This window comes from Pyrgilauda ruficollis, unplaced genomic scaffold (genome assembly GCF_017590135.1).
Source record: "Pyrgilauda ruficollis isolate IOZ18807 unplaced genomic scaffold, ASM1759013v1 scaffold100, whole genome shotgun sequence".
Taxonomy (NCBI): Eukaryota; Metazoa; Chordata; class Aves; order Passeriformes; family Passeridae; genus Pyrgilauda; species Pyrgilauda ruficollis.
Genome location: NW_024508102.1, coordinates 1,238,268 through 1,252,167, shown reverse-complemented (window position 1 = coordinate 1,252,167; position 13,900 = coordinate 1,238,268). Strand labels below are relative to the sequence as shown.

The following is a 13,900-nucleotide window of genomic DNA, read 5'->3' as shown; positions in this document are numbered from 1 at the left end:
TCTAGTCTGCTTTCACATCAGCCCTCCCTGAGGGGAGGAACCCAACCCAGCTGTGGGAGCTGTCAGTGGGAGCCCTGCTACAGCTGGCTGGTGACTGCCTTTGAGTGCACCTGCAGGTTCACCCTTTACAGTAATTTGGCATTTGAGGCTGAGATTAATTATTGCCCAATTGCTCCTTAAAGCTTTGCTACAAGGCAGGTCAGAGAGGAACACCCTGTTGGGCTGCAGAGCTGCCCTGATCCACAGATCGCTCCATCCACAGCCCTGAGGGTTGAAGGAACAAGAAACTCCAGAAATCAGCCAAGAACGATTCATATTTTTATTAGGAAAGGCAGAAGTCTGTGTAACAGTGACAGGGATTCAGTGAAGTGCATGGAAGGCACAGTGTCATTTGAGGGTACAATCAAGTCAGTCAAAGAAACAAAAAATTACAAGAAATTGGGAAGAAGAGGATAAAATTAAGCTTGTGCTCCTCACAGAGTACCCTAAATCCCTGTTAGATCAGTCTCACTGTGTACCTCACCCTCAATCAAGGAGCTGGGGGAGCTTCAGAGAGGGCAATTCTCACCTCAGTAACACATTTCAATTAAAAACCCACACGGTTCCAGCCAGCAGGATGTCCCCTGCCCGCCCTCCTCTGGCACAGCAGAGCTCTGCTCACCCCCAAGCAAAGCCACTACTGAAATCAAATCTAAAGGGAGCCAAGAATGAAAGATTCTCTTCTCACTGCACTGCTCCTCTTTATGTGAGGCAAGTGGCAGAGTTCTGGTGCCTCTGGTGTTTGGTTTGTTTTTTTTAAAAATTATTTATAATTCTCAGGAAAAAAACCTCTCCAAAACACACCCCTGAATTCTGCTCAGCTCTGGTTCCACCGGTGATGTTTGTGCCTCATGACACCCACCACGGATGGCACCAGTCCTGTGACTCACACCAGAGTGACCCTGTCCTGTCCCAGCCCAGGGGGAGGGCAGCCCCTTCACCCTGCCCTGCTCCCCAGCTGCAGCTTCCCCCACACCACCCAGGCAAGCTGGAAACTCTGCACTTTAAAACTACCAAACCAGCACTGGGTATGGCAAAAGGAGCCAGAAAAATCAACTTTTCCTGTGCCCTGAGCATGCATCCTGCCGGGAGCAGGGACCAGTCAAGACTCCAGTCCAGCCACTGCCTCCAGGACTGTCCTCAAGGCTGAGATGAAGGATTGCAGTGCCTCTGGCTTTGCTTCATTTTGCTTCACTGAAACCTGCAGCTCTGAATCTGCTGCCTGGAGCAGGAGCTCTGTGAGGAAGAGGCAGCCTGAGTCATCCTGGGCACTCAGATAAGCTTTCCAGGGCTGGGCTCCAGCTTTGCTCATGGCAATGGTGTGGATGTGCACCACACGAAGGGCTGTCTGGATGGTGTCTGCATGGACAGGTCCACACCAGGGCACAGAGAGCTGGCAGCTCGTGTCCAGGCTCAGCCAGGTCTTCTCAAACTGTTCTGCAGTCAGGGAAACATCAGGAATCAAGCTTAGGCTGCCTGCATCAGGATGAGCCTGGAGGAGTTCTTTATCCCCTTCAGACACTGGAGTATCAGGATGAACCTCGAGGACTTCCTTATCCCCTTCAGAAACCAGTGATTCTGGAATGAAAGCACAGACCCCTGTGAGATGCAGCTCCCAGCTCCACAGAGCCCATCTGATGGAGCAGAGGGAAGCTGCAATCCCAGTGCCACCAGCAGCATTTCCTGGGCTAGTGAGTGACCAGCCACACACTGCACACCCAATTCCCAAAGCACTCTGACCTTCTTCCCAACAAACCCATGGGAGAACATCCTGGCTGATGATGTTATCAGATATATCCAGGATGATGATATCATCCTGGCTGATGATGCACACAGAGCAGCTGTGGCAGCCCCTGGATCCCTGGCAGTGCCCAGGGCCAGGCTGGACAGGGCTGGGAGCAGCTGGCACAGGGGAAGATCCGTGACCAGGGCAGGGGGTGGAACGAGAAGAATTTCAAGGCTCCCTCCAAGCCAAACCACTCTGGGATTCTGTGTTCTGCTGGCAAGGGGAGAATGGCTCCCAGAGGAAGGTGAGGCAGGTTTACCTGTGTCTCTGCTCCTGGAATCAGCACCAGGAGAGCAGGAGCAGGAGGGCTCCACAGGCTGCTGAGCGGTGGCGAGCGCCCAGCGCTCTCTGCCGTAAACCGTGGCCAGAGTGTTGAACTCCAGAGCCCAGGCATTGACAGGCTGCTTGCTCTGCTCCCCCAGGAGCCCCAGGGACGGGTCAGACTTGGGGCTGCACAGGACCCTCTTCACCTCCTCCACCCCAGACTGCAGCAGGCGGTAGTAGAACAGCCCCCGGTCCCGCACGGCCATGTCCTGCTCCTCCTCTGCAACCACAGACAGCAACCCATGGAGAATCCCACCAGCCACACTGCCCCAGAGCGCTGACACTAAATTATTAAAACCTTTCAGGGGTACGGTGCAAGCCTGATTGCAGGCAGACAGCCAAAGGACAAGGGGGAATGGTTTTAAACTGACAGAAGGCAGGGTTAGATGGGATATTTGGAAGGAATCCTTCCCTGTGAGAGTGTCCAGAGCAGCTGTGGCTGCCCCTGGATCCCTGGAAGGCCAGGCTGGACAGGGAAGGTGTCCCTGCTCAGGACAGGGGGTGGAACTGGATGACCTTTAAGGTCCCTTCCACTCTGAAGCCATGACTCCACACCCAGCGCGCCAGGGGCCAGGCAGCAGCCTAAGGCATGGAACCACCTGGAAGCAGCCTGGACGCTGACACAGCCTGGGGACACAGCCCTGCCAGCTCCCTGAGAGCCGTGGGGACACAGGGAACCCACCAATGCAGTAGTGGAGCAGCCTGCCCAGCGTGTCCTGGCACTCGGCGGGCCGGGCCAGGAAGAGCCGCAGCAGCGCCGTCAGCAGCTCCATCTTCACTGCTGGCAACGACTCCGACCTCACATTCTCCACAAAGTCCTCCAGGACATAGGGAGCGTTCGGGATCTTCTCCCCATGGGTGCCCAGCAGCCAGATGAGTGCTTGTTTGCCCTGAGGGAACCACAGGAACACCAGCAAACAGCTGCTGAGTGCCACGTGTTGGAAATGAGCACGCTGGGAGAACAAATCTGAGGATTTCTGACTTGTGCCCCCAGTCTCAAGGCAAAGGGAAGATGGACAGTTGTTGTCCACCCTCCCCCTCACCTCGCTGTCCTGGATGGTGTCCTCACAGCCAGGCAGGGCCTGGCACACGGCATCTGTGCACTGGGGACACAGCCAGGCCAGGTCCCGGAAAGCACGGACCACAGCTGCAAGGAAAACAAGTTATCAGCATCCCCCAAGGGTCATAAAAACCACCAGGGAAAAGGAAAAAATAATTTCAAACCTCCCCCACTCAAGGGGCTTTGCAAATCTCAGCCAGGAGGGTCAGTGCCCTGCCTGAGACTGTGATTTGAGGCATCCTCCTTCCCAATCCCATGACACTGCCTTTGTCAGAGCAAAGCTGCACCAGGTCTAAAATAGAGCACTGAGACTTCAGATTGTTCCTCTGCCGGAGAGCAGCCTCTCTTCTGGCCCCTGCCAGCCTTTAAAAAGCCTCTGACTCATGATGCTTCAGACACACGAGGTTAGAATGACAAATTAAAGCTGACCCCGATTCAAAATGAGGCTTGTGAACTTTAGGTCAAAACTTGAAAGGTTTTGCTGCTCACTCAGACACAAAAACAGTTCCTGAGATGGAATTCAACAGCTGAATGCAAGTGTGTGGTTTTCAAATCTGAGAGCAAGAGCAGTTAAAAGAGAACAGCAGGAACAGCAGCGATGTGAAGGTGGATCTGAGGGCAGAACAGAAAAAAGGAAGCTTGGGCACAACTGAATCAGACTATTATGTGAGGAACAGAAATCACAGAGATCTAAAAGATCTATTAATCATCTTGGCTCTCAAACAGACAGTAAAATGTCTCTGCTGAGCCCCTCACTCCCTGAGTCAGCAGGTGGCAGCCAGAAAGAAGCATGAACACAGCTACAACCATCTTCCCCTTTCCCACAGAGAAGGAACACACCTCACACCCCTCAACCCACCTGGAAAACTTCCACTGAAGGTGCCAATTAAACTGAAAGCCAAGAGCCTTTGGGTTTGGGATCAGGAGCTCCAGCAAAGGCACCTCCTGAGAGCAAAATCAGCAGCAATGGTTACCTGAGGTGATGTGCTCCTGCTGAAGCCCCAGAAGCTCTGTCAGAATCCCCACACACTGCTCCGTGTATGTCCTGGCAATATTGGCTGCAAGGATGTCAAAAAGACATAAAAATCAACCTTCTATCAGAGTGAAACAGGAATCATGAACCCAGCTACCCATCACAAACTCTCTTTAAAGGAACAGTCTCCCTCCTTTCCTTTCTGACTACTGTTGCTGAAAGTGTGGCCAAATGAGCTTGTTCTCCACACCAGGGACCTGTTCTTTTTTTTTTGGAGCCACGCCTCAGAAGATGCCTGAACTTTTCTTAAATGTAATACATTAAAAAAAAGGATTTTGTCAGGCCATGCCTCAGATGTCTGAACTTTTCTTAAATGTAATACATTAAAAAAAAGGATTTTGTCATCCCCAACTTTCTCCTTATGAACACTGTAATAATTCACCTATTTTTAAAGCTCACAAAACCAAAACTACCACCTTAACTCTGCCCCCATCACAACTCAAAGGACAAGCAGGTGTCAGAGCTCCTCCACCCCCTGCACAGCTTCACTGAACGCTGTAAGGCTCATTAACAAGATGAAATGACACATTTTCTCTAGAGCATCTCCTCACAGCACAAGATCCAAGGACTTTCTGCACAACCTGAAGCAGCTCAACGCCAGGACTCCTGAAACAATCAGACTTCAGAAACACCCTGACACAAACCACTCCCGGGCAGGCTGCAGTCCGTGCTGCTGCAGCACAGAGCAGTGATTTGCTGCTTGCCCAGGCACCCCTGAGCAGAGAACAGCCCCCCTGAAAGGTGCAGGGCTGCAGCCAAGCCAAGGCACAGCCCTCACCTATGGCAAAGATCGCTCCCTGCGCCAGCTCCGCCGACACGTCGGTGCAGTAACCCTGCAGCTCCTCCAGCACCTGCTGCACGTTCTCATCGTTCACCAGCTCACACAGCACCTCCATCTTCTGGCATTTGATGTAGTGGGGCTCCGAGTAGGAGCAGAAGAACTTTTTGTAGTGGCTGCTGAAGTGGCCGGGCAGGCTCCTGAGGATCTGGCGCACGTGGCAGAGCGCGGTGAAGCAGAGCTCCCGGCTCTCCGAGGTGCAGGCAGACAGCAGCGGGCCCTTCACCCGCACCAGCACATCTGCCTGCACATCTGGGTACTCCCTGGCCAGCACCAGGAACAGCTTGGTGGCTGCCACCACGACGCTGGGGCTGCTGCTCTTGAGGTAGCCGTCGAGCAGGTTGAGGATGTCGAAGAGCTCGTCCTCGCTGCGGGGTTTGTAGCGCAGCAGGAAGGTGAGCACCTCGCTCTGCCCCCACTGGTCCAGGTCAGGCATCCTGCCAGGGACACAGGGGGTCAGGAACATCTGTGCAGAGAAGGCTTTGTCCCCCAGGAACTGCCTCTCTGCATAGAAAACGTGAGAACAGGAGAAGCTTCCAGCACTATCTCAATGCCAAAGAAAGCAAACCTGTTGAGGAGATGATGGGCAATGGGTTTGTTGATGACAACACCTCCCTCCTTCTTCAAGATCTCTTCCAAGGCCCTCAGACAGTTCACGACCACAATGGGGTCCTGGTCCCGAAGCAAACTGTAGAGCTCATTCACCAGAGCACCATCTGCAAAGCACAGAGCTCCTGCCATCAGCATCTGCTGGCACACTGCAATTTTCCCAATCTTTCATTAATTACCCTCCTCTTTCTCTCTCCTTCCGCCCTGCAGCCACGACAACACAGGGGCAGCACAGGGACCCCAGGAGAGCCCTGAGGGCTGAATACACATCGCCAACACCGCACCTGGGTGTCCCCAGCCCCACGGCCACCACCCCCAGCCCCACGGCCACCAGCCACTCACCCACTTCGCAGTCCCCCTGCAGCTTCACCATCTTGGCACAGCCCAGCACGGCCGCCCTGCGCACGTAGGACGCCTTGTCCCGCAGCCCGCTCACCAGCGGCTGCTGCAGGTACTCCTGGATCCCGGGCATCCTGCGGGAGGGCAGCCGGCCGTCAGCGGGGCACGGCGGCCGGGGACACCCCCGGTGCCCGCCCGGCGCCGGCGCACCTGAGGCCGCACATGGTGCGCAGGGCGAGCCCCCGCACGGCCGGGCTGGGGTGCGCGCAGTCCTTGCGCAGGGAGTTGACGGCGAGCAGCGCCAGCTGCGGCTGCCGCGGGGCCTGGGCGCGCACGTAGAACGACACCAGCTTCTTCTGCACCACGTCCGGCACCGCGCCCGCCTTCACCATCTCCGGGAACAGCCCCGACACGTCGGCGCCCTGCGCCATCAGCCTGCGCGGGGAAGGCACGGCGCTCAGCGCGGGATCGGCCCCCGGGCCCCGCGCCCCCCCGGCCCGGCCCGCCCGGCGTACCGGATCACGCGCAGCACGGCGCCGCGGTACCGCGCCGGGTCCGCCTGCACGTGCGGGTTCGACAGCGCCCGCCGCAGCTCCCGCTGCGCCTCCTCGCCGCCCAGGTACGGCATGGCCCCGCGCCGGTGCCGCTCCTAAGCGACGCTCCCGGTCCTGCTACGAGTCCCGACCCCGGTCCCAGATCCCGGTGCCGGTGCCGATCCGCCGCCCCGCCCACGTGACCCCGGCACACGTCACGCCGCCCCGCCCCTCGCCGCCCGCGCGTGCGCGGCGCTTCCCGCCAAAACCGGCGTGAGGGGAGCGGGGTCCCAGGTCCACGCCCGCCATGAGCGGGACGGTGCTGGCCGGGACCCCCATCGCCGTGGACTTCTGGAGCCTGCGGAAGGCGGCCGGCGCCCGCCTTTTCTTCCTGTCCCACATGCACTCGGACCACACGGTGGGGCTGTCCAGTACCTGGAGCCGCCCGCTGTACTGCTCCCCGCTCACCGCCCGCCTCCTGCACCACCGCCTGCAGGTAGGTGTGTCCCGCCCGCCTCTGCCCTCGTCGCCTGGGCAACCCCGCGTGCCTGTCTCAACCCTTGTTATCTGCCCTGCCCTCACACCTCGCGCCCTGCAGGTGCCGAAGTGCTGGATCCGGCCGCTGGAGGTGGGGCAGAGCCATGTCGTGGGTGAGGTGACGGTGACGCTGATCGACTCCAACCATTGTCCTGGCTCCGTTATGTTCCTCTTTGAGGGCGCCTTCGGCACCATCCTCTACACAGGTACAGGGCAGGTTCCCTCAATCACAGAATCACAAAATGGGTTAGGTTGGAAGGGACCGCAGTGGGTCACCTGGTCCCAAAGCCTTGCTCAAGCAGGGCTGTCCCAGAGCACATGGCACAGACTTGTGACCAGATGGTTCTGAAGTGCCCTCCTTGAGGGAAACTCAGCGCCCTCTCTGGGCCCTGCCCTGCCATCCCTTTCCTTGCAGGAGATTTCCGCTACACGAGCGCCATGCAGGGCGAGCCGGCGCTGAGGGGCCGCCACATCGACCGCCTGTACCTGGACAACACCCACTGCCACCCCGAGCGGGCCCTGCCCTCGCGGGCGCTGGCCACCCGCCAGGCTGCCCGCCTCATCCGTGCCCACCCGCAGCACCACGTGGTCATCGGTGAGTGCTGCCCTCCCTTCTGCCAGCACGGCCTCAGCCAGGGCTTGCGTCCCTCTGCTCTGTCCCTGAGCCGCTGCTCCCCTGGCAGGTGTGTACACCCTGGGCAAGGAGACGCTGCTGGTGGACCTGGCGCTGGAGTTCAGCACGTGGGTGGTGGTGAGCCCCTGGCGCCTGGAGCAGATGCGGCTGCTGGAGCTGCCGGATGTGTTCACCACTGAGGAGGGCACGGGCTGGATCCGCGCCGTGGACGTCGCCGAGATCCGCTGGGACGCACTGGTTGCCTGGAACGCGCAGCACCCCACCATTGCCATCATCCCCACGGGCAGGCCCGTGAAGGTCACCCACCCCAACATCCACCTCGTCCCCTACTCGGATCACTCGTCCTTTGAGGAGCTGCGTGAGTTCGTGAAGTGGCTGAAACCTTGCTCCATCATTCCCATTGTGAAGGACAACATGTGCCAGGTCTACTTTCAGGAATACCTGAGCTCTGCTCCCCAGGTGCTTCCTGACTTCAGAGTCTCAAAGACTGTGCAAGAGTCTGGACAGCAGCAAAGGCGAAGGAGGGGGCAGAAACCCACAAGTCTCTGGAAAAGAGCCCTGGGGAGTTCTGTGCCCCGAGGGGTTGTTTATGACTCCCCAGAGAAAAATACTGGCAAACCTGAAGTGTTTACAGATGTTAAGGTTCCTCAGCACTACTGTGAGCCAGCTCTCTGCTCAAAAGAAGGGCGCACTTGTCACAGGGGTGACAAGGAAGAGCTGAGTGGGGAACATCTGGGAGCAGCAGGAGCAGCACTTGTTTTCAGTGAGCACCTTGCAACTGGACTTGCAGAGCAGTATTTGCTCACTCCCTTACATGTCCTAAAGCAGTTTTCCTCACAGAAGTTTGATCAGCTGGTAGAAGACTTTCTTCGGAAGAAAGACATGCCCTGAAAAATTGTGTGACGTTACTGGTGCTAGTGCAGCAGGTAGCAGTGTTTCATTCTGCTCCATGCTCAGGTTTCCCATTAGGAGAGAGGAGCTCAGCTCTGGGGCTCTACTTTCTTTACCTCTTTAAAGAGGACAAAGAGGAAACTAGAGCCGGTTTTTACTTAAAAACTTACTTATTTTTTTATCTCTACATCTGCTGTGCCCCCACACTACACTGGGCACTGTGGTCCCACTGTCTGTGTGCCTTGTGTCCGCCTTTTGCAGTGACTTGCCTGTTCCCTGTTAGAAAAGTCACTGAGAGGTTGATTCAAGCAGAGCTGCAGAGGGTGTGAGCTGGTCTGCAGCTGAGTAATTAATGCCTGGAATGTGACTAAAGGAGCAAGGGGGGGAATCTGAGAGCCTCAAAGATTCTCCTTTCTGTAAGTCTGTGATGCCTCACCGATTATGAACAGTTAATTCCAAAGTGAACTACTAATCTTCTGTACTGAGGTGCTTTTTGAAAATGCTGCTTAAAGAAATCTAGGAAATGAAGTGCCTTGAAATCAAATAATCTGTTTTCTATCTGTTAATCTACTAATACTTCCAGCTTTTGCATCCAGCCAGCCTACTGCAGCTGGATGTTGTCCTGCTCTCCTGAAAGTGCCATCTCAATGCTAATTGTTAGTGCTTTTTCAGGTTTGTGGCTAGGAAAAGTAGGAGTTGTCTGGGTTCTTGAGTTGTGGGCTTTTCAGAGTGGGTCACTAAATTCTCTGCAATCACTTGCACCTGTGAATTCTGTTTGATTGCAAAGCACTCCTGGTAACTGCCAGTGTTCTGCCTTCCCATTGTGCCTGCTCTTGTCCTGCAGTGGCAAACGGAATGAGAGATAATGAAACATCTGCCTGGTGCTGTGAAGTGATTAGTCTGAGCAGCATTGTTTGCAAAGATTGTGACTGAACAGCAGAACTAGCTCTGTTAGTTAGAGGTTGGGCACTTTCCCACTCTGGATCAGCTGCAGAGCCCTGGCCTGGCACAGCTGGGAAGTGTCTGTAGTGTGACAAACCACTGGGTGCCCACTGCAGCTGACTGTGCCAAACAGCACTGCCAACCTTTCAAACTGGCCCCTCACATGGTCACAGGGCAGCTGGAGTGCAAATGGTCACTGGACACTGTCCTGGAGCAACAAACCAGTTTGTTCCTCAGCTCTCTTGATCCTCCTTTTAGTCCTGTCTAGGCAAAATGTTTCAGAGTTTTCTGAACATAGTGTCCTCCAGGGCCTTTCTAAGTGGCAGTTAGATGGGCTGAATTCCCTGAATTGAGACAGAAAAGGAAGTTGGCTCTTGGAGGAGAGCCAGGCTTTGTGGAAAGCAGAGGTGCCCTGGATGCAGCAGTCACAAACAGGGCTGTCTGGAACAGTGAGTGTCGACAGCCAGAGTGGGGATGTTTGGAAAGCTGTTTGTTTGGCAAGCATGAATCCTGACTCCCAACCCTGAGCTTTCCCAGGCATGGCAATATTTATCCCTGTTACATAAGGAGTGCCCGTCCCTGGCTCTGCCTGCCAGCTGCCATGGGGACATTGGAAGTGACAGAACAGTGTCCTGTGAACTACACACAGGGCAGCTTGAGCCTCCTGCTGTGGGCCCTGTGTCCTGCTGCTTGGAGTTTTCTGGGTGGATTATTTCCTAATCAAACTCAACTTCAGAGCTCCGTCAGGTGGGTGTGAGTGGAGACACCTGCACGTTTTGTAACATGGAAATGACAGTGCTGTGCTTGTAGTGTGCTGGCTGCTGCTGCTGCCTGGGAGATGCAGGCTGTTATTTAAATATTATTGAAATTCAAGTGACTCATTTGACAGGCAGGGGAGTGAAGCACTGCCAGAACTCCCAAATTCCAGGTCCTGCTTTGAGCAGCCTCTGCACTGCTAGGGAGGAATGCTCACCTTCTGAGTCACTGCTCCACTTGGGCATGTTGCAAATGACCTGAGAGATCTGATGTTTTGTGGCACCAGCCTTTCCTCTTTCATTCTTATCATCTATTTATTAAAGTCAGTGAGGTGGAGAGCCTCCTGGTCAGCCTCTGGGCAAAAAGGAGTTGTAAATGGTAATTCTTTATGGGGGTAAATCTGAGCTTTAATCATGCACAAACAAGTGAACATTGCAGGCTTCAGAGTCTGGGGATCTGCATCCCATTTCTGTGTGCTCAGTTAAAGCTGCAGAATAAAATGCTGGCTTCACTTTCTAGAGCTGAAAAGGTAATTCCTGCCACTTGAGGAGGGAATTATCCATCATGCTGAGTCAAGGAAACCTAAAATCTCTGTGGCTTCAAAAGGCAATAGAAGGCAGGAGAGATTTGACAGTTTGTTGGAGACCTTTGCCTCAGCACAGCAGGTGCACAAGGCATTTTTGTGCCAAACATTTCTTCCCTGTTAAGTGTTTAAATATTACTTTTGTGTGCTATCCTAAAATGCCTGGAAGATAAAATGTGGCCTTGTGGGGAAAATTGGGATTGCTGACTGTTGGGACTCCTGGGCATCCTTCAGCTTCCCCTGAAGATGGGTTCAGTGATGGACCTGGCAGTGCTGGGTTAATGGTTGGATTCTGTCATCTAAATTAATTTTCAACCTTAAAAGATTTCAAGAAGTCTCCTGGCAGTAGATATTTGGCTCTTACAGGCCTTGTTGTCCCTCACACTTGTCTCCCTGGTTTCCCTGTTTTCCTGGCTCCCAGGGGAGCAGCTGGAGTGTCATGGAGAGCAGGCTCTGAGCCTGCTGCTCCCAGCTCACCTGCACTGCTGCCCACAGGTGTGTTTTGCTCAAAGCAGTGACAAGGAGGAGCTGCAGCCCAGCAGCTGAGGGGAGCATGTTTGGAACCTTCAGTTATCCTGGCAGGGAACAGAACGTGCTCTGAGCAAAGTCCTCCCAAATCTACACACACAGAGCATGCTCCAGCTGCTTATCTCTGCTCCACAGTTGGGACCCAAGCCCCAGTGGGGGGAAACAGCTCAGCCAAGGCCTTGCAGAGGAAGAAGGAACAAGCTGAGTTCCCTTTGGCAAGTTTTCAGTGCTGTTTTACCAAGCTGTGATCAAATGCTGGCGTGTTGTGAGGGCAGGTTCTGGAGCAGAGCTGCCTGGGGAGGGTCAATCACTGCACTGTGAACAGCTCAGTTGGCTCTAACTTTTCTAAACAGCAGGAAAGAGAAGGAGTGCCCTGTTGATGCTGTGGAGAGGGGAAAATTGCTCTCTAGGTTGTTGTTGAGAGGCTGAGGTGAAACTTGCCTTGCTCCTGTGCTCCACAGAGACAAGTGTGTAATGTCACCTGGCAGGGAACACCCCAGAGCGCTGCTGGGTTGGGTTTCTGACTCTGCTTCCCCAATTACAAGGCTAAAAGCACTCCCAAGAACTTCTCCCTTCCCTGCTGCAGAGCTGCTCTCTGTTCCTGCAGCACAAGGGGCTTCTTTCCTAGATTAAAAAAATGGGAATGGTGAAAGCTTTCCTTCACCAGAAAATAAATGAGTTTACATAATTACTCGTACGGTGTGTTGTCACTTTGGACTTACTCCAAAGCCTAAATATCTTAGGCCTTTTTTTTCTGAAAAGGTACTAGAACATGTTGAAAAGGTTGAGTCCCTTTAATAATCATGTGAGGTGCTGCCTTCAAGTGAGCTTCAGTGGATGTTCTGTGCGTGTTTGTGATTCCTTCTGCTGAATTTGGGATGTTTTGCCACAGCCGCTGCCGTGCTGAAGTTTTTCTGGCTTTTTTGGCCCTTGGCCAAACCCCAGCCTGAGGCACAAGCAGCCACGGGTTGTGCAATAAAACCTTTGGGACAGACCTTGACCAGGAGCCTCTTGGCTCTGGCTCGGGGAGGCTGGGACTTCCTGAGCAGATGCTGGGCAAGGTGAGGATCGTGTTCCATGTGAGCCTGCAGAGAACCCTGAAAGAGGACTGAGTCCTCCCTGCAGGGCTGACCTCCCTGTCTCAGGGTACAGAGCTCCTGGGCAGTGTTTTGCTGGAGGGGTTCACACTTGTTGTGCTGCTGTTCATGTAAACAGCAGTGAGAGTTTCTGAGGTTTCCACAGAATCACAGAATGGGTTAGGCTCCTGCTGTGGGCAGGGACAACTTCCACTACACCAAATTGCTCCAAGCTCTGCCCAGCCTCGGACACTGCCAGGAATGGGGCAGCCCTGGCTTCTCTCTGAATCTGTGCCAAGGCCTTACCACCCTCTGAATACAGAATTTCCCCCCAATATCTAATATAAACCTACACCCAGCCTGAATTGTAGTAAGACTACGTGTAATTTTTATTTTTAAATGCTGTCAACTTTTGCAAGAAAGCCAATAAACATTTCTGTAACAATGGCTTTAGAAAAAGCTGAATTGGAATGTTGTGGAGTTCTTGGGTGGGTGATGGTGACCTGACTGGACTAAATCCCTTCTTGGAAGCATCTGAGCTGCTCCCAGCTCCCGTGCCAGGGCAGGGATTGTGTGGGGTGGGTCTGGAGCATCTCCAGTCAGGGGCACTCCCCACCCTCTCGGGCATCTGTTCCCTCTTGTGTTCAGCTGCAACTTCCTGAGCGCTGCCAGCCCCGGAGCAGAGCCTGGGCCTTGCTCTGACACCCGGAGCGCGGCCCGGCCCAGCTCCCCGCGCCCGGCCCGGTCCCGCTCGGTCCCGTTCGGTTCCCCGGCCCTGTCCCGCTCGGTCCCCGGTGCTGTCCCGTTGGGCTCCCCAGCCCGGCCCGGTCCCGTTCGGGTCCCAGCCCGGTCCCGCTCGGTTCCTGGCGCAGCCCCGTTGGGTTCCCCAGCCCGACTCGGTCCCGTTCGGGTCCCGGCCCTGTCCCGCTCGGTCCCCGGTGCTGTCCCGTTGGGTTCCCCAGCCCGGCCCGGTCCCGTTCGGGTCCCAGCCCGGTCCCGCTCGGTTCCTGGCGCACTCCCGTTGGGCTCCCCAGCCCGACTCGGTCCCGTTCGGGTCCCGGCCCGGTCCCGCTCGGTTCCTGGCGCAGTCCCGTTGGGCTCCCCAGCCCGACTCGGTCCCGTTCGGGTTCCAGCCCGGTCCCGCTCGGTTCCGGGCGCACTCCCGTTGGGTTCCCCGGCCCGGCCCCGCCCCGCTGGGTCCCGTTCGGGTCCCAGCCCGGTCCCGCTCGGTTCCGGGCGCAGTCCCGTTGGGCTCCCCAGCCCGGCCCCGCCCCGCTGGGTCCCGGCCCGGCCCCGGCGCTTCCTGCGGCCGCCCCGCCCCGCGGTCACGTGCGCGCTCGCCCGCTCGGGGCTCGGCTGGCTCGGCCTGTGCGGGCGCTCGGGGCCCGGAGC

At 55.8% G+C, this 13,900-nt stretch overlaps 2 protein-coding genes across 2 annotated transcripts; one reads left to right on the top strand and one right to left on the bottom strand.

Annotated features, from left to right (window-relative positions):
- Positions 1-296: 296 nt before the first annotated feature.
- On the bottom strand, positions 297-6,762 carry AP4B1 (adaptor related protein complex 4 subunit beta 1). The gene is made up of 10 exons (XM_041467669.1): positions 6,544-6,762; positions 6,239-6,463; positions 6,032-6,162; positions 5,649-5,796; positions 5,021-5,517; positions 4,184-4,267; positions 3,193-3,296; positions 2,832-3,039; positions 2,085-2,369; positions 297-1,617 (listed from the first exon to the last, which is right to left on the bottom strand). The coding sequence occupies exons 1-10, from the start codon at positions 6,654-6,656 to the stop codon at positions 1,142-1,144; spliced, it is 2,271 nt and encodes a 756-aa protein (XP_041323603.1). The 5' UTR covers positions 6,657-6,762; the 3' UTR covers positions 297-1,141.
- Positions 6,763-6,864: 102 nt separating this feature from the next.
- On the top strand, positions 6,865-9,499 carry DCLRE1B (DNA cross-link repair 1B). The gene is made up of 4 exons (XM_041467683.1): positions 6,865-7,057; positions 7,160-7,304; positions 7,514-7,693; positions 7,782-9,499. Exons 1-4 carry the CDS (start codon positions 6,869-6,871, stop codon positions 8,621-8,623), a joined length of 1,356 nt encoding a protein of 451 aa, XP_041323617.1. The 5' UTR covers positions 6,865-6,868; the 3' UTR covers positions 8,624-9,499.
- The last annotated feature ends 4,401 nt before the right edge of the window (positions 9,500-13,900 follow it).